Consider the following 12,410-nt stretch of genomic DNA (forward strand, 5'->3'; position numbering starts at 1 on the left):
ACTTTTTGCCTACATAGAAGTTAACTTGTTCTGCCCGTTCCCAAAAGCATTTGGCGATAAACGTGTTGGCTATTTGGCACGGTATAGTTAGGCCCTAATGCCACATAGCCTAAAATAATGAAATAAAAAACGAATATAGACATAAATTGCACAAGAATGATACATTTATGGAGGTATTGTTTATCTTTATTCAACCCGAACTTTATCCAGACAATATTTCATAACCATAAACCCACCCTCCCCCTGGGACTGCGGGTTACGAGTCAACCCGCTGTTGATCTACCCACTTATTTTGCAACGCACACTTTCTGACACACTCCAAGTATGCAGTTCCCATACTTCGTATGCAGTTCCCATACTTCCAATCTTTGGCTTACAATCAATACACTAGATATCATTGCAACTAATTAAAACACAGGTCCTTATAGAACACTAAAATCTGATAAAAATCTACGTTTCAAGAAAATTACACTTTCTTCGCGTGCACACGTGACATCATTCAATTAGGTCATGCGCACCTCTGCGCAGGTTTATTGCGGTATCTCTCTATTTGTTTGCAACTTCAGAGAGTTCAGAAATCAGTTTATCAGAAAATGCGTTCTATTTTGGCGGCTACGTTGACATAATGAGACAGTGAACTGAAACGTGTCCAATTGCGTAAAATAACTACATTTGATTGTCAGTTGATGAAAGTAACGAGGAACAATGGAACAGGTAATGAAATTCGAGATGATCTATTGCTGCCCCTATTGATCTGTTTGCATATCTGTTGGATGTTGTTATCTTTGCTCTTTGCAAGGTCAACACGATTTATCCGAAACTGATTGTAGTTGGTTTTCTGTCTGCACAGCAAACAGTATGTTAGTATACTATGAAACAACTGAGTTGTACATGTTATCTTCTGTACCATCCATGAACTGGTGCCTTGTAATAATTATCCTTGTGTTATCCATATAATTAGTTGAATGCACACAATGTTATATGCTGAGGTAGAAACAATTATTACTTTCAAACAATTGTAGCCTGTTTAAGCATTGTTAACTAATCACTATAATGATCTCATTGATCCTAGGAGGGACCAATCAATGTCAAAGCTCTGAGGGCCAAGTTTCAGGAGGAAGCCAGAGCCCAGGCTCAAGCCAGGGACCAACACCGACCTGCCATTGCTGAGAAGCCCAGACGGCTCCCATCCACTGTTCCTGGGGAGCAATGCAGCACCCTGATGAGCTGCATCCACTCGGCTGTGGAGGACAAACCTGTCATCCCCAGGGTCATCTTCAGGGATGGGACCAGGGTGTCTGGGGGCAAATGGCCCGTCTCCTTCCCTGCACTTGTACTACAGGCCATCCCACCAAAACCACCACACCAGAACAGTCTCCACAATGGTGGAAGGGACTGCACAGCGACAGCCAAGAAGTCCTTCAAAGACCGCCACTTGCCTCTCGTACTGCCTGGCCTGCCTTTGAAGGAACAGAAAACTGATTTGCCACCTCATAAAGAGGTCCCGCCTCCAACAAAATGCAAGAAAAAGGGTTTGCTGCTCCACCACCCCTTCAAGTCAACCAAAGTCTCCAAGGTTGGTGGCGAACCTGCAGAAGAGCCTGCGTATGCTGGTTTGACCACCAACAGACATTCAGGCACTCCAGTAGAGGGGCTTGTGATGGACAGGAATAAGGCTGAATATAGGCTGCCACTCCAGATGGAACATTCTAGCACAGAGTGCCCAACCTCCAGCCCAGACATCACCATCACCACTCCGTTAGAAGGCCCAGGTGAAGACTCATCCTCTATGGTTAGTGCGACCCAGTTCTTCAGTATGTTGGAGAAAGGCAAGAAACGGTTCTCACCTAAGCACCTGTTGGTGTACGCCAGACCCAAGAGCCTGCGTTCCAATGGGGTCCATCTCTCAGACCATAACTCTACCATGGACAAGGGAGTTCATCTGCCCTCTACAGATTATGAGAGTCATGCCCCAGAACATGACCTTCCAGCCCCTTTGCCTGTCTGTCTCCCGCACCTCCCTGGTGTTTCAGCTCTGCCATTCTTCAAGATGAATGGCTCTTCCCGCAGTAAGTCATCTCAGATTCAGAACAATTTTGCGACGTGGTCATTTTGTATGGTCATTCTCATGTTCTGCTACAATAGTGTTAGAGTTAATGAGGTATGATTGCGTAGTTGAGATACAATTGCTCTCTTCATTTTCTTAGGACTAGAGACTGCATCAGAGAAACAGTTTGGCCGGGATAGAGCAGAGCTTCTGCTTGTAAAATCTGATGGACTTCCCCCTCCTCGTCCAGCCAGGAAACTTCTACCTGACCGGGGGTCTCTGGGACCTTTGCCGATGAAACCTCCAAGACCTCCATGGGTAGATCTCAGATGTTACCACCCAACCACAGAACATCACAGAGGTACTTTATCTTCTATTTTCGACCAGTTGTGGTCAATTCCACTGTAAGTGACACTGACTCAGATTTTTCACTTTTAACTTAAAGAATGTATATTGATGTAATGCAATTTACTTCAAATATAATTTGATGTGTGCTGTTCATTGAGCTCAAGTCAAATGTCTATTTTGTTGTTTTGCTTGCAGAGTTGACTTCAGCGGTTGAATCTGAGACATGTGAGGATCCACACTCTGAGCCTCCATCCATTGCTAATCCTGAACTGGTTGTTCCAGAGTTTCCGGACTTTGAGTTGAATTCAGAACTGGAAACAGCAGAAGGCAATGCATTCGACCTCGCAGCTCTAGAACTAGAAGCTACAGAATTTGGAACCCTTGATAATCCAGTAGATCTAGACTTGGGGGTTCCAGATTTCCTATCCCCTGAATGTGAGTTACCATCTTGTGAGCCTCCAGAAATTCCCAGCTTTGACCATCGAGCCCTGACCCTCAGCAGTCATCAGGATCTAGTTCTTTCAGAGTTCTTGGCTCAAACGTGGGAGTTTCCAGCTTCAGTTCAAAAACCTCAAGATGTTTCTGAGCTATCTGCTGAAATGGTGCCTGTTGAACCCTCATTCACAGAGGACACTGACCATGACTCTGCTTCGGTTGAATTTCCTCATTCAGGACTGACGTTGCGGTAAACTGCTTGAAAACTATCATCTTATTTTTGCTAAATACTATAGTCTGCTGAAATGTCTCACCAGGGATTGTGTGGGGACAGAAACTACAGAGTATTTGGTATAGTGAACTTAAGTTTAGCTCTGGGAAGTCCGTTATTCCTCTTTATACCTAACCTCTGAAATGTCTTCTCTTCTAGTGTCTGTCAACAGGAGAACTATTATGAAACCTGTGATAATGTGTATGAAGTTGTTGAGAACACCAACATGTTCACTGTCAGTCAAAACTCACACAAACGTAAAGGCCCACCAAAGAGTAAGACACTACATATGTTTCATTTATTTAATTGAGAGCCCATATCATTATACCAGTATCTATAACATTCAGCCATTTTTTTGATGAGCTATTTACCATTTGTCAAAGCCTACTCTAATTCAAAGAGGGTGTGTTTATGATTTGTTCCAAATGTTATGTTTTTCAAATTCTCTTCTAGATCCATATGGGGACCCCCATCCAGTGGTAAGTGACACAATTTTACTGCAGAGTTTATTTCGGTAACTGAATGGTTGGTGCTGTTGTGTATAAAAAATGATTCTTTGTTTTCTGTTTGTATCTGAAGAAGGAGGAGCCTCGAATGCACATATGGCCCCGGAATCCATGGTATGTCGGCTCTAAAAGATGGCCCAATTATTCAAATATTGTAGTTGTTGCACAGGCAAATTAACCATAAGTAAGCCCAGAAAGAGATTTTATTTGAAAATAACATAATTTCATACCTTGGTTACATTGATACACAATGACACATCTCTTTTTATTTGTGGGTATACTTGCGAACAAATTTCCTTCACAATCATTTTAGCTGAATTCCTGGTGATTTATTTTATTTTTTCTATTTTTTCTAAGTTTACTTAACTTTGGGGGCCAAATTGCTAGTGGGTTGATTTTTGCTGAATCACTAGCGGGCCTGTTGCCGACCCCTGGTGTACATCCCCTCCATATGTATTTGGACAGTGAAGCAACCTTTTTTTGGGGGGGGGGGGGCTCTATACTCCAGCATTTAAAACATACACATGTTTAAATGTTTTGAAATGAAAGCATTTTATGTATCTAGTCCCCCCCCCCAATTTGAAGAAGTCATCAGTATTTAGACAAATTAATTTCTAGTGTATTAAAGTATTCCTAAAACACACTGACTAGCACAACGTCAAGCTTGTCACTCTACAACCTTCTTGGATGCATTTGCAGTTTTGGATTATGATTTACCCAATAGGAACTAAATGGTGAATAATGTATTGTGCCATGTTGTAGTCACTTTTAGTGTAAGTAAGAATAGATGTTTCTGAACACTTCTACATTCATGTGGATGCTACGATGATTTCGCAGATAGAGTTTGGCAGTCACTATGGGGGTACCACAGGGTTAAATTCTCGGGCCGACTCTTTTCTCTGTATATATCAACGATGTCGCTCTTGCTGCGGGTGATTCCCTGATCCACCTCTACGCAGACGACACCATTCTGTATACATCTGGCCCTTCTTTGGACACTGTGTTAACTAACCTCCAAACAAGCTTCAATGCCATACAACACTCCTTCCGTGGCCTCCAACTGCTCTTAAACGCTAGCAAAACCAAATGCATGCTTTTCAACCGTTCGCTGCCCGCACCCGCCTGTTCTACTAGCATCACTACTCTGGATGGTTCTGACCTAGAATACGTGGACAACTACAAATACCTAGGTGTTTGGCTAGACTGTAAACTCTCCTTCCAGACTCATATCAAACATCTCAATCCAAAATCAAATCTAGAATCGTCTTTCTATTTCGCAACAAAGCCTCCTTCACTCACGCCGCCAAACTTACCCTAGTAAAACTGACTATCCTACCGATCCTCAACTTCGGCGATGTGATCTACAAAATAGCTTCCAATACTCTACTCAGACTGCATCTAATTTGCTATCACAGTGCCATCCGTGTCACCAAAGCCCCATATACCACCCACCACTGCGACCTGTATGCTCTAGTCGGCTGGCCCTCGCTACATATCCGTCGCCAGACCCACTGGCTCCAGGTCATCTACAAGTCTATGCTAGGTAAAGCTCCGCCTTATCTCAGCTCACTGGTCACAATAACAACACCCACCCGTAGCACGCGCTCCAGCAGGTATATCTCACTGGTCATCCCCAAAGCCAACACCTCCTTTGGCCGCCTTTCCTTCCAGTTCTCTGCTGCTAGTGACTGGAACGAATTGCAAAAATCGCTGAAGCTGGAGACTTACATTTCCCTCACTAACTTTAAACATCAGCTATCTGAGCAGCTAACCAATCGCTGCAGCTGTACATAGTCCATCTGTAAATAGCCCACCCAATCTACCTACCTCATCCCATATTGTTTTTATTTACTTTGCTGCTCTTTTGCACACCAGTATCACTACTTACACAACATCATCTGCTCATCTATCACTCCAGTGTTAATCTGCTAAATTGTAATTACTTTGCTGCTATGGCCTATTTATTGCCATACCTCCTCATGCCAGTTTCACACACTGTAGACTTTCTTTTTTCTATTGTGTTGACTGTACGCTTGTTTATTCCATGTAACTCTGTTTCCATCGCACTGCTTTGCTTTATCTTGGCCAGGTCGCAGCTGTAAATGAGAACTTGTTCTCAACTAGCTTACCTGGTGAAATATAAAAACAATTATGGAGGATCATGAATGAGTTTTGAAAAGGTTATGGAGGCACAAAGATCATAACGCCCATAAAATACTCAACTATTGGTAATGGTTAGAGGTTAGCATGATTTGTTGTAGCCTTTGTAACCTTCTCACGCATCAGACATTATTCATGATTTTTCATAATTTAGAAGTGTTTAGAAACATCCCATCTACTCACTTGTAAAGAAAATTGTTCGTCATCGCCATTCAGTTACTATTGGGCAAAATATAACACAACCAAAACAAACTGAAAATGCATCAACGAGTTTGTAGTCACAAACTTGATGTAATATTGGTCCAAACAATAAACCTTTGACTGCTTTAATACCATATAAGTGAATTTGTACAAATACTTATGACTGCTTCAAATGTAGGGACTAGATGCATAGTGCTTTAATTTCTAAACAATGAAACAGATGTATGAAAACACCCTCAAATAAAAGGTGACATTGTACTGTCGCCTCATATATGAAACTTTTCATCTAAAAGTATAGAGCCACATTAAAAATGTTGGCTTCACTGTGCAAATACATATGGAGGGGAGTGTACATCATGTGCACAGGTGTGTTTGTCATCTCATCTCTCACTGTTGCTTCAATTAAAGGGAATCATCAAATTCATCAATACCTCTAATGTTTGGTTCCACTTCATAGCATGTTGTCAGTTAGATTCATGTTAATAGAATAATTATATATTGTTCTCAGTAAGGAAAAACAGAGCCCTGAGAACCACGATGACAAGGATCAGAAGAAGAGAGAGAAGCACCGCCTCGAGAAGGAGAAGAAAGAGCAAAAGGAGAGAGAGAAAAAGGAGAATGAAATGAAGAAAAAATTCAAAGTAATTCTGACCTTGTCACATGTAGCCTTAATGAGATATTATCTTACTAGCTATCAGTTTAAAAGTTGCTGTGTCATGGGTATCAGGCTCTTAGGTCAATCTTGTTTTGGTATTTTGAGGGTCCAGCTTTATTTGCCCGTAGATCAACACGTTGACAAACAATATTTCAACAAGCTATCCACCATGTTGACCTAAAATGTTCCAGGATAATAGCATTCAAATTTGCATTCCAACTACTCAATTGTGAAATTTGAACTTTTGGATCCAATATGGCACCCATTAACATTCCCAGAACACTCCACACCAAACAAAGTTTGCCAAACTATGGCTGTGGTTACTGTGTAATGTTTGTGTTCAGGTGACTGGCCAGGAGGAGGCGATGTACCATGCCAGGGTGACAGTGGCCAGTAAAGTGCGTAAGAATGACCTGCCAGTGAAGAGTGGTGACACGGTTAGCATCATCCGAACCACCAACTGCCCCAAAGGAAAATGGCTGGCCCGTGACGCCAACCACAAATGTGAGTTTGTCAATGTTGTATTGTTCTTTAATGGCCTTCGGGGGGGTTCAGAAAGAGTCTCAGAGTAGGAGTTCTGATAATTAAAAAAAAAAAGAATACAAAAATGAGGGAATGCTGATATAACATTAGGATTAGTTTTTCCCTTAAGATCATCAGAGTAGATGCTTTTTGAATATGGCACAGGTCAGGAAAAACTCTGGCTAAACTGTAGCCCAAATTATTATCAGGCTGCAGTTGTTCACTGCTCTATCTGTTGCTGTTGTGGCTGAGTGTTTTTCCCTGTTTCATCGTTCACTTTTCCAGATGGCTATATCTCTGTAATGAATGTGGAGCTGAATATCAAAGAGATGCTGGAGCTAGGGAAGAAGGCTCAGGCTGCTGGCCGAGGAGGCACAGAGGGAGATACCATCAGCATTGGGAGCAGGTACACAACAGAATGCAACAGTCTATTGTTCAGTACTGTACATCAATTCCAAACATATTTTGTTGTACAGAGGAATATTCAGTGTTCTTAGGAAGAAAAAAATGGAATGCAAAATGAAAGAATTTAAGCATGTTGCCATAATCAGGGTATTTATACATTTTATTTACTCACTCCCTTTGGTTCCGTGCCCTTCCTATCCTGTCTCCATTATATTTTACAGATCATCTAACCATCATCCCATGCTACACAGCAGCTGTAAGTCTTCTTCAACATGCTTACAGACAGTTCTGTGTAAAAACTGCATGATTGATAATCAACTGACACAGTGATAAAGTATTGTCTGAGGCACGTTGAAAAATCGGCCTACATTTACAGAGGATTGGAGTTCTGCAGAAGCACACCTGATTGATATAACCCAGAGTATTTTTATCAGTTGGCTTTATGATTGTCAATGATATTTATGATAGTAAAGGAATTCCATGCATTTTAGGCAGCAGGCCTGCAGCCCTTCCCATTGGCTATTGTGGTTTTGCAGCCTATCATGCTCTCTCTCTCAGTCACAGATGACGATGAGGAGTGGACATTAGACGAAGAGACCCTGTCCCCCTACATGGAGAACCGGTGAGACTTTCTGCACTGTCTGGGAAGCAGTCAAGCAATCCCATTTTTATTTGTAAAGCCCTTTTTTAATTGTCAAGTGCTTAACAGCAGTGGTTCTATATTGGTTTTGCCTCGGGACCCAAGTGTGTGTGTGTATGTGTATGTATATATACATATATATATAACATTTTTGTCAAAATGCAATCTGGAAAACAATTGACTACAAATATGGCATTCAATATAGCAATTAAATGGCCAGAGAACAACATTTCTACCTTTTTTTTCATTGTCAATAATTCCATTTTGCCCATAATCTTGTAAACAAATCTTAGTAAGCTCACTTGTTTGACTACAAAATCAACCAAATCCACGAAATAGTGCTGCTAATAACTTTTATATTGAAAATACTGTGATTTGAAGAAACCTTTCTCAGAGACTTAAATGGCTTTCTACCTGGTCTTAGTCGTTTTAAATTCAGATGAGTATTTTATTCACCCCCCCCCAAAATTCACACACAAAGAAACTGCTGTGGGGCCTGCCGAGTGGCTCAGTGGTCTTAAGGCACTGCATCGTAGTGTTAGCTGTACCACTAGAGATCCTGGTTCCAATCCAGGCTCTGTCGCAGCCGGCCACGACTGGAAGACCCATGGGGCAGCACACAATTTGCCCAGCATTGTCCGTGTTAGGGGAGGGTTTGGCCAGCAGGGATGTTCCTGTCCCATCGCACATTAGCAACTCCTGTGGCGGGCCAGGCGCAATGCACGCTGACACGGTCGCCAGGTGTACAGTGTTTCCTCCGACACATTGGTGTGGCTGGCTTCTGGGTTAAGCGGGCATTGTGTCAAGAAGCAGTGCGGCTTGGCTGGGTTGTTTCAAAGGACGCACGGCTCTCAACCTTTGCCTCCTCCAAGTCCGTACGGGAGTTGCAGCGATGGGACAACACTGTAACTAACAATTGGATACCACCAAATTGGGGAGGGGGAAAAACTCCTGCGACCCCACCAGTTAAATCGCTGCTTTACAGTTCACGTTTGATTCAGCTCAACCATGTTATTTCCACAGAATTTCTGTATAGATAATTGATGAAAAACTTTTGAAGACTGCAATGTACTGTGTATATTAATTAAAGTTTGTTTTTCTAGGAAAAGCTGAGCGAAGGACTGATATATTTAATCTGTTTTCTTATGTATTCTTTAGCATTCACAATCGGACTGTCTCAATGCCTGATATGCGTGAGTATGATTTATATGGTGTATATATCCATATCTTTGAATATATAGATTAGATTTTTGTTTCAGACGTCTGGCTTAGAGATAGTGTACCTGCGGTCTCAGGTCTTCATTGTACTGCCCATATACTTGTGACTGACCATTTCAATCACGGCTTCAAAGACCACCGTAAAATGACCCTCTTCCCCCATTTCTACTACCCCTTCACCCTCTTTTCCATCCCTCTCTCTCTTGTCCCCTCTCACTGGCAGTCTGCAGCCATGCTAGTGCCCACCACACCCTTAGTGATGGCAGCATAGAGGACCCCCACACACAGTAAGGCTCTACTTTGTCTTTACTGTGATGCCAAATTCAAATGTTATTTATGCAGCCTTTTCTACCACATTGTATCACAAAGTGCCCTAACTTAGTAGTTAACGGTTTCTGTCTTCAGAACCAGACATGAGGCTCTTCAGAAGTTAGCCATCTTCTTTCAGAACAACAAAGCTGGCATCAGTGACACAGCTGAAGACCAAGTGCCAACCCCTACAAAGTACAGTATTTACAAATTGCATTACAAATCCTCACTGCCATCTTTCTAGTCTGTTATTCTAATTTTAAAACTTTTTCGCTTTGTCTTCTGAAGTGCTGAAGCTCCAAGTAAGTAGCTGGATACTGACTTCTCTATGGCTGGGTTTGCTATCACCTCGCATGTCACTGTCACCTCGCATGTCACTGTCATTGATTGTGGTGAGGTAGAAAAGTAAACTCTCACTCCAGCCAATGTTTGTGGGTCTTCATGTTTATGTTTATGTCCATCTACAGGCTTCCTATGTGTTGTGGAGCCTCCATACTCGTAAGTGAAGATAGTGTGTGTATATTTCATGCATTATCCTCATTGGTCTTAATGGCCCTTGAGGTAGTAGTCTAGCTTGGACCAAAATGTATGTACCTGTTTTCTATGGCAGAGACCAGGAAGTGGTTTTTGCAGATTTTGAACTACTTCCCCCTCCAGTTCTATATGCAGATTTCCTGTGACAGGTCAGTACAGACTAACACTAATGGCACAGGGGTTTTCCCTGGTCAGATCATTATGGCCAGGAAAAACTGCACTGGTCCTAACTTCTTAGAGCATTAACAAACTCTTTCTCTGCTCTCTAGCTTCACTGACCGAGAGAACTAAAGGAGAGCACAACAGTTTATTCTCCCATGATTGGTTGAGTAACCTGACCGTTACTGATGCAGGCCAGGCAGCCAGCTGACCAACCCCACACATATCACTCTGCCTTAGGCCTGGAGAACATACCATGAACTCCAGATGAACCACTGTCGTTCTAGATCTATGGACTCTAGATCTACCATTTTTAGATCCAGATGAACCACAGTCATTATAGATGTATAAAACTAGCTCGATAAACCATAGTCATATATCTCAGATCTGCCACTAGATCAGGGCCCAATTTTTCAAAAATTATCGGGTAGGATTAAAAGCATAGAAATATAATTAATAGAACTGTCTGTATTATATTTGAATGGGGATGCCCATTCTATTTCCATGCCTTTTAATCCTATCCAATTGCTGAAATCCGATCAGGTAACTTTTGAAAACTGGTCCCTGAATATCAAGTAGCCTCTAGGGTTTAGGCTTTTTCCAGTATGTTCCACCATGTCACTTTTGATGGGCTTCCTTTCTCGGGGGAAGCCCATCTTTTTGTGCAGTTATTATTAGTGAAGTATGTTTGACCTGATGCCTTTATTTCTCTCTTGATCACATTTGTTTTGATAGTTGTGTGGTTGCTTAATGCTTTATCCATTGCATGTGTACTGTTATACAAGGATGTTTAGATCAATTGTTTTTCTTCTTGTTGCCTTTGACTATGAACACAGTAAATGATTCACTTATTTCTGTTCATTGATCATTTTGGCACTACTGAATGGGAAACGATGAAGTAGGTACTCAAGTCTGCACTTTCCATAACACAATGGTGAAATGGTGCATTGTTTTGGGTACAATGCCTTGGTCAAGAGTATGTATAATTATTTTTTGGCTCTTCACACTTGTTTTGATCTGTTTGTTCAAAATATCTGATTTTGATGTCCAATGTATCACCTTTATGTAAAGCATCAAATAAATGGTCATATTTCTAGTCTAACAGAGTAACACTTTTTTTCAGAAGAGGGCACGCTACCCTGTTGCAAAAACTGACCGATAAAACTATTAAAATCAACAGAGTGACTTCACTTCTCACAATTGCTGTACTGAATTTAAAGATGATAGTTCAAGTAAGGTAGCTGCTGTCAGCCAGTTGAAGATTATATTGAGAAAAAAAACCTGGTTGGTTAGACACTGGCCAGAGTTTCTGACAGGGCTGGGGTAGTTGCCTGCTGTTAGTGACTGGTCGTTCGCGAAGAGCCGACTCGCATATCAGAAGAGCCGAATCTATATATAAAAATAAAAAAAACATTAAGATATGAATAATCAAAATATTTAAATTAATATAATGAACTATTTCAAAGAACAAAGAAAGAAAATAATATAGGCCTAAATGCTCAAGCGCACATTCGTTCTGTCTGCTCAGACTAACAGCCTCACCTGTTCCTGTCAATCAGACATGCAGTGTCAACCAAAGATGCGTGAGGCAGGGCCGAGCCAACTCACTCACAGTCACACTTAGCAGCCGAGGAGAGAGAGGAAGAACAGCTGGAAAATGAGTCTGAAGCACAGTAGCAGTTGGCTGCATTTTAATAATGTAGACAATGTTAAAGCACAGTGGAGAATTTGCCAAAACAAAATCTCATATAAAGCCGGTTCTACGCACAACCTTCACCGGCGTATGCGAACTGTGCACCCAACTGTGAAGCTAGCTGTAGTGGAGCTTCGAGAAACTAGCGGGCCTGCTAGTGATAGTGGTGGAGCCAGCACCTCCACACGTGGAGATGTATCCACTCAGTCAAGTAGACCTACTCCGTGACCCACAGCATCGCAGTCTTCTATGGACCAGTTCATGCCACATATTTATGTTTGTAGCAAAACGAGGACAAATTGACATT

General features: G+C 41.9%; 1 protein-coding gene across 2 annotated transcripts; it reads left to right on the plus strand.

Moving 5' to 3' along the window:
* Nucleotides 1-456: 456 nt before the first annotated feature.
* Nucleotides 457-11,512, plus strand: LOC139550525 (uncharacterized). Of its 2 annotated transcripts, XM_071361464.1 has the most exons (19): nt 458-714; nt 1,073-2,069; nt 2,208-2,408; nt 2,591-3,080; nt 3,261-3,376; nt 3,555-3,580; nt 3,681-3,721; nt 6,477-6,609; nt 6,968-7,127; nt 7,431-7,551; nt 7,772-7,806; nt 8,109-8,172; nt 9,349-9,383; nt 9,632-9,695; nt 9,814-9,912; nt 10,006-10,019; nt 10,185-10,215; nt 10,328-10,400; nt 10,521-11,512. In XM_071361464.1, the coding sequence occupies exons 1-18, from the start codon at nt 706-708 to the stop codon at nt 10,395-10,397; spliced, it is 2,706 nt and encodes a 901-aa protein (XP_071217565.1). In that variant the 5' UTR covers nt 458-705; the 3' UTR covers nt 10,398-10,400; nt 10,521-11,512. The 2 variants fall into 2 exon arrangements, with proteins under 2 accessions (XP_071217566.1, XP_071217565.1); XM_071361465.1 differs by lacking the exon at nt 10,006-10,019 and having other exon boundaries at nt 457-714.
* Nucleotides 11,513-12,410: the final 898 nt, after the last annotated feature.

Source organism: Salvelinus alpinus, chromosome 23 (assembly GCF_045679555.1).
Source record: "Salvelinus alpinus chromosome 23, SLU_Salpinus.1, whole genome shotgun sequence".
Lineage (NCBI taxonomy): Eukaryota > Metazoa > Chordata > Actinopteri > Salmoniformes > Salmonidae > Salvelinus > Salvelinus alpinus.